We start from the raw sequence: 13,335 nt of genomic DNA, 5'->3' as shown, positions 1-13,335 counted from the left end.
AGGGGATGGTATGATGGGATAGCCTAATTTTGGCAATTAATTTGGCAATTGATCTTTGATTATCAGCAGGTAAATATGCCCAGTGGTCTGTGATGGGATGTTAGATGGGGTGGGATCTGAGTTACTACAGAGAATTCTTTGCTGGGTGCTGGCTGGTGAGTCTTGCCTACATGCTCAGGGTTTAACTGATCGCCATATTTGGGGTCGGGAAGGAATTTTCCTCCAGGGCAGATTGGCAGAGGCCCTGAAGGTTTTTCGCCTTCCTCTGCAGCATGGGGCACGGGTCACTTGCTGGAGGTCTTCAACCCACAATTTGAGGACTTCAGTAACTCATAGGTAGGGGTTTGTTACAGGAGTGGGTGGGTGAGATTCTGTGGCGTGCATTGTGCAGGAGGTCAGACTAGATGATCATAATGGTCCCTTCTGACCTTAAAGTCTGAGTCTATATGCAGATAAGTCAAGTCTTATAAGCATTTGCACATTCCCATTTGACTACTGCTGTTGTGTGTTCTCACCTATGCTATGTAAACAAAGATGCCCTCAATACTTTGACAGTTTCATAGACAGTATTTGAGGAAAGTGTCCAACTTTTATTTTGCAGTCCTGCAATATTTACATTCATGTACAAAACACTAAATGGTACAAACTTCATGAGCAGTATAAAATTAACTATTCATGGTTTTATATGAATTGAAATGTAAAATCAGCGATACTCTGCAATGACTTCTTCAGGCAAGTCTTGGTTGGGCTGTGGGTTTTCAATTGTCACCAGGGTAAATATCAAAATAACTTCTGTCCTATTTACAAAGTTCTATTGTTCTCCTTTTGCACAGTGTTAAATGATCCTTCTTCACGCAGTTAAAGGCTCACCCCATTCCATTCTGAAATGCTTGCTCAGTGCCTATAGTCACAAAGAGGAGCAGTACTTCCTTCCAGCATGAAGGGTTCTTATACTGTACCATGACACAGCTGCAGAAATTCAAGACTTCTCTGATGTTAAAACTGAGTCAAAGGCTGTTGATAACACTTTGCAAATAGCTTGTGCTTGTTCCTGCGTTGTGTAACACCATAAAAATCAGTTACTCGTGCTCAAAAGCATAATGTATTGACAGTTATATTTTCACTAGCATTTACTTAAGTGCTCTGGCTATTACATGGGAGTTTTTGCTGAAATACATCTGTTAAACTTCAAGCAGAACATGATCTACATAATGTTTTCAGCGCTTATATAGACTGAAACGGGAGAGCTGTGTGTTAAATTCTATTGTTTGCAATTGTGTCTGCAGACATCTGTTTTAAATTAACTTAGGTGTGAAAAAAGACAATTTTTAGTCTTGTATTATCTAAGTTTATAGGGTGTAACCAGCATCCTAAAGTTACTCCACTTGCTTCCTTATGCCTTTGCCAAACCATCTGAAGAGTTGGTAGCATGGAGACTAGAAAGCATATACTACCATGATACTCTGGCACTCTCTCATCTGCTGCTTTCCTTAATATACCACAGGAGGCGATCAGCTCCTCCAATGGTAATATAATGCCAGACTGAATGCATAGTGCCACTGATACGATAGCCCTGCTGGAGGAACAGAGCAAACATGAAGAGGGAAAGAGGCTGTTGTATTTGCATGTACAAAGTGGAGCGCTCTCTAACCACTATCTTTACCGGTGGTCAGGCATAGTAGCACAGCAGATTGTAGCAGATGATGCCCAATATAATTGCTTCACTGATTTAAATAGGTTTTTGCCTAGAAATTTCTCATGTTATAGTCAACGTTTGCCCAGTTGAAGACAACTGGGCACAACTCCCTTTGTTGCCGGTACATCCTTTTTTACTTATTTTTTAGGAAGTACAACTATTAGCCATCAGGATGGGAGAATACCATATTTCAAGGGATACTACCTAAAGAACTAAAGAAAAGGCTGGTCATATGATACCTTTGTAATTTTAGAGCAGTAAAGGTAGTGATTCTCAAACAAAGTTAATCCAGTGCATCCTATGATTTTCCCCCCTTAAATGTGGAGCCATTTATTCTCTGTGAAACCAGTTAACCCTTCAGCTGCGAGAAGGCTGTGATTATGCAAGAGGTGCTACATGTGGGCTGTCCCATACAACAGTGCAGAATGTTACCACTGGGTTTCTGTGCTGTTAAAAATACCATGTTCTAAGCATGAAGCTTGAAGGTAATGAAGTTAGACACCAGAATATATTGGTACCTAAATTAAGAACCATAAACATGAATTCTTACCAGACTATTACACTGATACACCCAGAGACTGTATTCTTCATAACTTGCATCTGTCGTCTTCAAAGCCAATAAACTCTTTCCTGCTCCCAGACCATCATCGTAGCAGACCATCCGCACAATTAAATACAGAGCATGTCTATGTAAAACGTCCTACAACCATAGGGCAAATTAAAGTTATTCTAAAATGGTGCACAGACACTGAAATTTTCTGCATACTTTCACTACTACGCAAGTTGCCTCTCACAAAATCCTTAGTAGTCTTTAGAACGGAATGCTCACTCTCTCACTCTGTACACTTGTTTACAGAAGACAAACCCTCCCATTGTCCCTGGTAACATTTCCTTAGATTACCCCCATAACATTTTGAATCTTCAAAGAGGGCAATAGGTAAAGATTAAAAACAACAAATAACCAAAGTAGTAGCAGTTTAGCACTGGACCAAGATACAATGCACAAATTTGACGGGGGGCGGGGGAAGAAATATCTTGTATCCCTCTGCTGTTTGTTGTTTTAGTTAGAGTGGAAGCTGTTCAGGACAGGGAAAATGTCCCCATTTATCCCATTCTTACATATCTAAGAACATTTTTGGTTGCTATAAATGATGATGAAGCTTTAGACTCAGACTATTAAACTAGAATAGTTTGTAGATGCATACTTGAAACAAATGGCATGAAAATCTGCAGAAATAAAACAGCATACGGTCTGCAGATTTGAAGATATCTTGGAGGAAGACAACAGACATGTCTAGGGGGTCAGAACTACAAAAGGTATAGAGTACCTAGGTTTTATACTACAGGATATTGATGAACTCAGCAATAAACTTATAATCAGAGCAGGAAAGGCATGGACTAAACAGAGAGAAGTGAGCAGAGTGATCTGCAACAGGAGAATGCCTATCAAATTGAAAAGTAAAAGCTACAAGATGGTAATTAGGCCTGTGCTTTTGTATGGCTCTGAATGCTGGGCACTGAGGAAGAAACAGGAGCAGATCTTATATACAATGGAAATGTAAATATGAAGATGAAGGCTTGGAGTTGCCAGGGTGGATCATGTTTGGACAGAACAAATTAGGGGAAGTATAAAGATGGTACCCATGACAGAAAATCTGAGGGAATCCAGGTTTACATGGCTTGGGCATGTGAAATGAAGATGGGAAGAATATATAGGAAACAGGGTGTTACCCTCCCATTCAGAGTTTAAGAGAAGGGTTGGAAGACCCAAAACTAGATAGATGGATGTCATAAAAAGGAGCGGGTTAGCTGTGGCATTTCTGAGGAACTGCTTCAAGAGAGACTAGAACGGAGCAGAAGGACTCAAAGAGCTGACCTCGTACAGATGGGACTAAGGCTAGAACAAGAGGAGGGGAGAGAGCAAGCATAAGGAACACCAGGATAATGAAGAGTCAGTGTTAGCTTGAAACCTGGAGTGGACATGCGCTCTTGTTTAGGGGCTGAAAGATGGGATTTATGAGGGTGGAAGACCATCCCCCCCCCTTCCATACCCACCTTATCCAGTGAAGACCAAGACAGACCCTAGTGGGGGGGAGGGGGGAAGGAATCAAATTTATAATCCAGAAAATATTGAATCTGCTGGATCAGCCTTGGTTAGAGACTTTTACCAGAGAGCGGCAAGAGAACCACCAGCAGGATAAAAATTACTAAACCCAGGGAGGGTGAAAGACTTTTTTGTTTGGGATTCTCACTTGCCCCTGAAGGAGAAGACTCTTGCTTTGGCTGGAGGGCCAAGAACCCCAAGTCACCCATGCACAAGGAGGGGAGTACAGACTACATTCTGAAGAGAGGATCTGAGGCAGTTTTGCTAGAAAGGCAAGAACCTCCTGTCGCTCTGTTTCAGGTTAAAAACAAAAACTGGAGTCTTACTCAGATCAGAATATCAGAAGTTTTGAAATGGAAAATAATTACTGGGTCATCCAGTGTCCTTTAACTGCAAACTCATCAGGGCACTGATAAATGCCTATTCCAGAGTTGCCCACCATCCAACTTCCACCACATAAAGCCCTTTAAGAAAAGACACACTTACATACTGATCAGATGTTGAGACTTTAATACCGTACTTAGAAACTCCCATAATGAACTCTTCTTCAGCTGGAACAAAAGGTAACTTTCCATCTTGCTTTAGAGGGAAACAAAAAAAGTGTTACATGTACAGAGAAGAGCATAAATAATGAAGATATTCATTACAAAACCTGCATTTTCTCTGTTCTAATTTTATTTCAGACTACTGGAATGTTACCATTAATGGGGCTGTTCCTCACAAAGCAGTTTTCTTCTTTAAACACTCCTTGATACGATGGGGAACACTGCGTTTCTCTTCGTTATTCAGGATTGGGAAGGGAACTTTTTATGGAGAATGAGGTTTCTTACAGTCCCTTCCTTTGTGTGTGTTCTATGGCCCAGCTACACTAGCAGTGTACTGTTTCAGGGACAAACAGTGCAGGCAGAAGAATGTTGATAGTTGCTACATCTTGGTGCACTGATGCTGCTATTGGCAATGCTTGTGCAACATTAGGAACACTTTTGTATATGGCTATGAGTGCTACCAGCAGGTATGCTATACTTGCAATATCTAATTTCTATAATATAAACTGGCATCTAGGAATTCAAGTATTGAGCTTGCAAAGGAACCCTCACCTTTTTTAATGAAAGCTTTTTTGTTTTTATTCCTTTTGACACTACAAAGATCAGCACAGCTCTGAGAGTGAGCTAGATTCTAGCTTAACACAATGGAATTATAAATGGCCATGAGTGGTTAGGCTCTCACTTTTATTCCTCAACTGAAAATTTCCTCTCTGTTGAGAAATGTTGGCATAAGTAGTCTTCTTTCATGGATACTGCCACAAGGGCTAGAGACAGACTCTCTGGAACTGTAGCTTTCTGCCACCAGCAAACCCCTGATGATATTTGTTCAATCATGCCTCGGGGCTTCTGCGTCAACAACACTGCTTCTTGCAGTAGCAATTTGTTTTTCTGAAGTATACCCTTCAACTACTAACCAGGAGGTAGCTTGGCGGCAGTTGAGCTCTCAGTGCGAAGGATGCATGTTTTAATACAGTAAATTATTTGTACAGTTTAAGGCACTTCAGAAATAAGACATCTATCTGATCATATGATAAATACACAGTAGGAAGAAACATTGGTTTAAAATGTTTTGATGTATTTGTATAAGTTTTGTCTCTCATTATAAAGACTTACCTGTGCTACATCTATGTAATTTATCAAGTCCAATGGTCCCTCCAGACTCTTGCTCTCATCAAGTTTCAGTTTTTCAATGGCACCAACATATTTAACTCTAAATTCTGCACAGGTATCTGAATTACTGTTGCTTTGTCCTATAACAAAAGAACTGTAAAGTCAAAGAACTGTTCTACTTAAGCAGTAACGTCTATTGTTCCTTTGGTGCTGGAAAGTCTCTTTGGTCTTTTTTAATCTATGAATTTTGAATAATCTTTTGCTCCCTTGGCTCAAACACTGGATCTCCCCACTGAAACAAGTATGAAACAAGAAGGGTAGCAAAGACACCTAACACTCTTGTGTTATTTGGTTCATAGTATACTAACCTCATCTTTTCTTAACTTCTGATGGGATGATTCTTTTTAGTGTGCTGCCACAGAACGGTCTTTGGTACAGAGAAAAATATGATGACACGAGTCTATTGTAAAGTATGGTCTATTCTAACAGAAAAGTTGGGCAACTTAAACCCAAGATTTTTTTTTTTAAATGTACAAGAGCTAACTATAGCTTACAAAACAAGAATTTTTGTTTGGATTTATACATCCCCCAGCCATGTTGAGACCCGAAAGTGGAGCATTTAGCTGGTACACACAAGAACTATAAAGTGAAACCAATTGCAGTGAAAGTCTCTGGCAGCAGGGAGTTGCAGAACCCTTTCCCTGCTGCCTTCTCTCTGCCAGAGTCTTTCACTGACAGATAGATATAGTCACACACTGCACTGTGGACACAGCCAGCTTTTTACTGTGGCATATGTAGATGCAGACTCTGGGGAACACATTGGACACAGAATTACTATTTTGCCTTCAGAGAGGTGAATGTTCTTTTTGGTATTATAGCATCATGTTAAACATTTTGTAAATACAGGCACTAAGTATTTCCACTTTCTTCATAATATGCATAATCACTGAATCACAATGAGAAGCCAGTTCTCTGGGCTGAGGGCTTTATTCAAAGCCCAGGAAGTCTATGAAAATGCTCTTAGATCTCATAGGATCTAAGCCTGAAACTTCTTTCCTCTCAACAACACATTCGTGTAGCATACACCCCTGTGACCAAGTGCTAGGCCAGAAAGGCTGAGTCAGCACTTTGGTCACAGCAGCTCCAATCAAGCGAGGCCGAATGGAGTGACTGAACAGAGCTGTGTCTAATTTGTGTTGGGGACAGGGCAGAAAGGATAATTAAGCCATTAGCCAGAGCCCACAAATAGACACAGGACTAGGGTGACCAGACAGCACGCGTGAATAATTGGGACGGAGTGGGAGATAATAGGCACCTATACAAGACAAAGCCCCAAATATCAGGATTGTCCCTATAAAATTGGGACATCTGGTCACCCTACACAGGACGGAAATGGAAAGGGGGAAGCAGGCAGTAAGGGGAGAGAGAGATTGCTTTCCTCTGCTTGTTATAGGAGCTGTATATGTTATGAAGCTGGTGAGACTCCATTTGTAAATAAACTGCACAAGGTGTTGGACCAGCACAAGGGTCTCTGAATAGTTTGTGGACCAGAACAGAGGCAGGAACCACGAGGCTCTGCTACAATACCCTGTTGTTTCAAACCGATCCCTACTGTTGCACCTGTTTCCTTCCCCTCCTTTGCCTTCCACAGTCCTGTTACACCTCCCTCTGAACTTCTGTATACCTTCTTGGCATTTCTAGTCCCAAAGATCACTTTCTACTCTAGACTGCAGCAGCTCATGTGCTAGTAAGTGGGCCATCTAATAGGTTTGCCCTCAACTGACTACATGTATGTGTGTAAAGCATCATTTCACACAATGTGAACTTACATTTTCTCACCTCTTCCTTTCTCCCAACTCTTACATGCAATCCCACATTTTATAAAATTAATCCATCTTCAAGCAAGTCTGTCTCAGCACTGGTTACATACCTGAACTTTTAGTGGAATCTGTATCTAGACTAGCCACAGTACTAGATCTGGAAAGTCCACCAAGACTGGAGTCAACAGACTAGTTATAGGGGAAAAAATATATATAAAAATGCCAGTTAATTACTGAAAATGTTAATTTAGCTTAAGATTTTCTGCCCCTACATACTTCATTATAATCTTCTAATTTTTATGGTCTGGTGCTATTTAAAAGAAATTCGATCAAGTGAAACATGATCAAAAAAGTCATACTTCTCCAAAGGATTAGTATAATAAAACTTGAAAGAGTATCAGTCTGACTTATTTACACCAATGTAAACTGTACAAAGGTCTCTCAAAAGCTTTCAAACATTTTTGAAACAGGGAGAGGAGAGATGGAAGAAAGCAGAGAAAATGAACTTTAAAAAGTTATGTCCACTGAATAGCTTAACCTTTAGGAAACTGACAAGTGCATGTTTCTCACTGACATGACCTTTTTGCAATGAGATTTACATTAAAAAATGCCAACCATGTCAGAAACCCTACAAGATTTAAGTCATCATTCACCAGCTATCAGAGGACTTATGCTTTAAGATAGGAAAGAAATATTGTATAAAATAAAGAGAAGTTTTTTTTTATTTGGCTAGCTCGTTCTAAAGAATCAAGCTCATTCTCACTTTTAACGGCTAGCTTAGAGGTTCTGGCCTTATAATTTATGAGGAACCACTCAAGAAGGAACCACTGCGATCAAAAATATCCAATCTTGATTTTAAAACTTCCAGTGTTTGAAAATCTACAATCCTGGTAAATTATTCCAATAGCCAATTACCCTCACTATTAAGAATTTGTACATTTTTCCCAGTCTGACTTTGTCTAGCTTCAACTTCCAGCCACTGGAACTTGTTATATCTTGGTCAACTAGATTGAAGACCCAATTATCAAATTTTTGTTCACAAAAACAAAATGTACAAACAGTGATCAGATCAGCCCTTAACTTTCTCTCTTTAAGCTAAATAGACTGAGCTCCTTGAGTCTTTCACTATGACATATTTTCCAATCCTTAGTCATTCTCATGGCTCTCCTCTGAACCTAAGTAACTAATACTTGAACATTACAAAAAGCAGTAAGTATTTTTTTTTGTACAATTCCTTTCTTGTGTTCTCATGGTCAAAGTAGTCTCTAAGTAGACTACTAACTCAACATCAATGGGATTTACGCTTGTATGATGGAAGGACAGCATGCTACTTACAACCGAAAACTAATTCTGATATTGTGTGATTTCGCAGACAAAAAAAAAGCAAACGAGATGTTTATTTCTGCAAACATGATCATATTAAACCAGCCAGAGCAAGGCAGTCAGCTATCAACATTTGCTACTTATTAAGCATCAGTGTGCTTGATGCTGTACATGACAAATAAAGATGCAGTCCAGACTGAGGGATTTACAACCTAAAATCCCTTTAATTCATCATTTGACTTGGAATGTTAATTTATTGGTCAAAAAAGGTCAAATACTCCATAAAAGAAATTCAGATTAACTGACAATCAAAATGACTTTTCTTCTTTAGAATGAAAATCTCCCTAAGACTTTGATAATTTAATCTATCGCCCAAATTTACAACTATTATTAAAAGGGCAACATAAGTTCAAGATGCATAAATACTGTATCAGTCAGCTGACTGACCTGTCATCTCTAATTAAAACAATGATTTGTCTTTGTGCAGCTGCATTCTAGTTCTGAAACAGTAATGCTTCTACATTGGCGTCTCTCTCCTTTTAAAGAATAGGAGGAATTAATTTCAGTTAGGGAGTATAAACATCCCTCTTGAAAGTCAGAAAAAAAAGGGGGGGGGGGGGAAGAGGGTGAGTTCTTTAGGAATAACATACCTTAACCTGTACCTGATGATACTTTAATTCCAGTAAGGGTTTCTGATTAGAGCTGGTCAGAGAAATGTAACATTTTCGTCAATTTGCAAATTTATTTAAATTAAAACATTTCACGGAGATGGTTTGATTTTTGACTCCATCCCACCAGAAACAATCCTGTACACCTGGCTACCTGCCAAGGAGACTGGAAGCACTAGGAGTCCCAGTTCCCAAGCTCTCTGCAAACTGTTAGTTCACAGCAAATGAAACTGTCCCACAAACATACTATACTCCCAATTCAGCTTACCTTGCTTTTAGTACTGATTTCACTGCTTTGGGAGCTGCTGCTGCTGTGTCGTTTTTTCCCTTTTCTGAACATTTTTTCACCATAATTGGATCAAAGAAAATGCTAAAGGAAGGAGAATTAAAAATAAAACCTGTCACATTACACCATTAAGAGGAGGAGTCCCTGCCAAAAGACACGGTGGGCTTTGTGTGCAAAGTGGAGAATGGTGGGGGACCACTAGACTAATGATTCTGAGGATGGGACTGGGAGCATGAATCTATTTCTTATGACTGTGCCACTTGTGTATGGCTTCGGGCAAATCACTTAACCTCTCTTCCTGAATTTCCCTATCTATAAGAAAAGGAAGGATTTTAACTTTCCTACTTTACACACATTAGAAAATTGATTCTTACAACAGCCTTGTGAGGTAACTAATTAACAGAACATGTAAAGTAGCAAAGTTAAAATCCTTTCTATTCTTATAGACAGGGAAATTCAGGAAGAGAGGTTAAGTGATTTGCCCGAAGCCGTACAGCAGCATAAAATCAGAGGCAGTTTTCATTATTAGAGTCTCATATTCAACCTCTTAAGCTTCTCCTGAGGCTTGAGAACCAAAGGACTTACTTTATAAAGAGACATGAGGCTGACTGAGAACTTATGAAGCAGAACTGTTGTCCGTCTCTGACCTAACACTTACTACATCTCTTCATCTGGGAGGCAGGGGAAGTTAACTGTACCACAAGTAAAAATGACAGGTCCATACCCTTTAGTGATTGTAACTAACTGAATCACTAGGCTCGAACTGTAAGTTTAGAATGATTGTCTGTGACTCGGGAAGCTCTTAGTGGCAACTGGCAAAGGACAAAGAAGGGATGCAGAGGGGTTACAAGGCACTCCTGGGTCTGGCTTACATATTCTAGTTCACCAAGGAGCATCCCATGAAGTCTCACATACAAGGTGGTGTCACAACAGTCATCTATATTGTAAAAATCATGTGTGGATGCTACATAAGGAGTTCTGTATACACACTGAAAATTACAAGATAGCTAGGGACTGACCACCAGCAACAGTGAAAAATGGGTTTTCTGTCAGGCTACATCTACCCTCAAGCCCTATAGTGCAGGGGTGGCCAAACTGTGGCTTGCCAGTGACATGCAGCTCTTTTACAGTTAAAGTGTGGCTCATGGAGACCCCCACCCCCTGTTCTCCACCTACCAGATTGAGGGTGGGGAGATGGGAACCTCTGCCTTGCAGAGAGGTGGGGCGGTAGGGATTCTGCTCAGCAGGGAGGAGGGTCTTGGGGCTTCAGCAGGAGTGGGGCTGAAGCCCTCAGCCCCAGCAGATGCCTCCCACGGGGCTGAAGCCCCAAGTCTCGAACTTCTGAAGATTGTCATCTGTGACTTGGAGGGTAAGTTTGGCCACCCCTGCTATAAATGCACAGCTGTAGCACTTCATGGCCTGCCTACAGTTAAAAGGCTACATCGGCACTGCTTAGCACTTCAGTGACTGAAGGGATTCTCCCACAGGTGTAGGTGGTCTCCCTCCCCAAGAGGCTGTACCTAGATTGATGGATGAACTCTTCCATTGACCTAGTGCTGTCTCCACGGGGACTTAATGACAGTTTAACTATGCCACTCAGGGGGGTGGATTTTTCACACTCCTGAGAGCCATCATTATGCCAATGTAATTTTTCAGTGTAGACCAGGCCTCAGTGTAGCCACTCGCTACAGACCAGAGGTAGTAGCTAAATCAAGAGATGAATTTTTCTGTAAATCTAGCGCTGTCTACATCAGGTGTTAGGTTGGCTTAACTACATCGCTAAAAGATGTGCATTTTTCACACCCCTGAGCAAGGTTAACTTTTTAGTGTAAATCTGGCCTTAGATAAAAAATGTTTATCTAGCTGACTGCTTATATATAAATTTACTATTGTATAACTGACAATAGATCTCTTCTCACCAGTTTGAACTGAATGCTAATGAGGACTGTAAAAACTTCAACGATAGAAAAGTATCAGGTAGAAGCAAAGAGGAGGTAAGAACCCTATCTTGAGGTGCATATTGAAGGTTTGCTCTAATATATTTGGGGGACAAAGAAGACACCTTGTCATCCTTCACTTAGGAAGTAAATGGACAGTGAATTTTACTTCAGGAAAGAGGGGTCTCAATGAGGCTTGATTGAAAACCGTGGAAAGAACTTTGTGTGAGATAAATTTCCTTAGACAGGAGGTTAACTTGTTAGGTTTTCTGGAGACTAAACTTAACTATGATTTTCTTTTACATGTAGCCACTTGTTTCCAATATTCTTATTCACTGTCACTGAATCTCTGATCTTTGATAATAAACTTATTCTTGTTTTCACTATAAATATATCTAAGGGGCCTTACTTAGTGAACAACCATAGTGTTCAGAAAAGAGAAAGCTCTGCACCTCATGCACCATTTCAGTTCTTGGCACATCCAACCCAATTTGATAATATTTTAATAGCCACAGTGAAGGATATGAGTAGGCATAGAAAGACTAGATTTTTATTGGTAAATGTTGATAAATGTCAGTTTCACCATGCCCACACACACAAATGGACAAAAACTATTTCCATCAATAACTGAAATTTACAAAGTAAAACAAATGCTACTTGAGAACTTATTAGAGTTTGATTTAAGGATATTTAGGTTGTATATTTTGACATGTGATGCTGACAATTTATATCAATGGTTGTAAAGCTTTAACTTTCTGAATCTCAATATCTACTGTCATTAATTACTGACTGATGACTCCATAGTCTGACACCCCCCATATTTTCCCCCCAAATTTGAAAATTTAAATAAAAATGGACACCTTAAAACACAAATTTGTGCAAAATTTTAATTGATAAAAAAATCTTTAAAATGCTTACAATAAACATCAACACTACCCATCGAAATTATAAACAAACATACCAAATTTTGCCAAATCTGGATATGAGTGGCTGGAATTTGGCACAAAGAGACAAAAGCTCAGGCCCTGCTTACAAACAGCACTTACCTGGTGCACCTGAGAGCCTATCAGGGGCTTCGGTCACTTCTATCTGTCTAGGTATTTACATGGTGCTCACCGTCAAGGTTTCTGACTCCAGATTGGGTCCTTAAGAAACAAGAAAGATGGGGAACTCACACTCCAGGGCTGGGGTCCCCACACCCCCATCCTGCCACAGCCCCCTCTACCGCAGTCACGCCCCAACACTGGGATCCCCCCAAACCCGCCCCCGTCCTGCCATGGACCCCTCCACCCCAGGCACGCCCCAACACTGGGACCCCTCCACCCCAGGCACGTCCCAGCACTGGGATCCCCCCAGCCCCACCCCGCCATGGACCCTTCCAGCCCAGGCACCTCCCAGCACTGGGATCCCCCCAGCCCCACCCCGCCATGGACCCCTCCACCCCAGACATGCCCCAACACTGGGATCCCCCGTCCTGCCATGGACCCCTCCACCCCAGGCACGTCCCAGCACTGGGATCCCCCCAGCCCCACCCCGCCATGGACCCCTCCAGCTCAGGCACCTCCCAGCACTGAAGTCCCCATATCCCCATCCCGCCTCGGGACCCGGCGCCCCCGGAACGAGGATGGGGCCGCACCGGCAGGCAGGACACGCGCGCCTCACCGCAGCGGCTGGGCTCGGGACCCGCCGGGGACTCGCCTTCCGCCCGGGACCCAGCACGGCTCCTCCACACTCGCTGCCCCGGGAACGCGCCTCTGCTGCCCCCGCCCGCGCGCAGGCGCCGTGACGGGGAGTGTGGGCGGCCCGGCTCCCCGGAAGCGGGGGGCGGAAGGTATTTGCGGGCGGA

General features: G+C 41.7%; 1 protein-coding gene across 2 annotated transcripts; it reads right to left on the bottom strand.

Annotated features, from left to right (window-relative positions):
* Window positions 1-577: 577 nt before the first annotated feature.
* Window positions 578-13,332, bottom strand: ITGB1BP1 (integrin subunit beta 1 binding protein 1). 2 transcript variants are annotated; one of them, XM_045009798.1, is made up of 8 exons: window positions 13,126-13,332; window positions 12,536-12,634; window positions 9,535-9,636; window positions 7,386-7,464; window positions 5,459-5,595; window positions 4,287-4,379; window positions 2,247-2,396; window positions 578-1,051 (listed from the first exon to the last, which is right to left on the bottom strand). In XM_045009798.1, the coding sequence occupies exons 3-8, from the start codon at window positions 9,604-9,606 to the stop codon at window positions 980-982; spliced, it is 603 nt and encodes a 200-aa protein (XP_044865733.1). In that variant the 5' UTR covers window positions 9,607-9,636; window positions 12,536-12,634; window positions 13,126-13,332; the 3' UTR covers window positions 578-979. The 2 variants fall into 2 exon arrangements, with proteins under 2 accessions (XP_044865733.1, XP_044865736.1); XM_045009801.1 differs by having other exon boundaries at window positions 13,152-13,332.
* Between the last annotated feature and the right edge of the window lie 3 nt (window positions 13,333-13,335).

This window comes from Mauremys mutica, chromosome 3 (assembly GCF_020497125.1).
Source record: "Mauremys mutica isolate MM-2020 ecotype Southern chromosome 3, ASM2049712v1, whole genome shotgun sequence".
NCBI lineage: Eukaryota > Metazoa > Chordata > Testudines > Geoemydidae > Mauremys > Mauremys mutica.
This window is presented reverse-complemented; position numbering and strand designations above follow the sequence as displayed.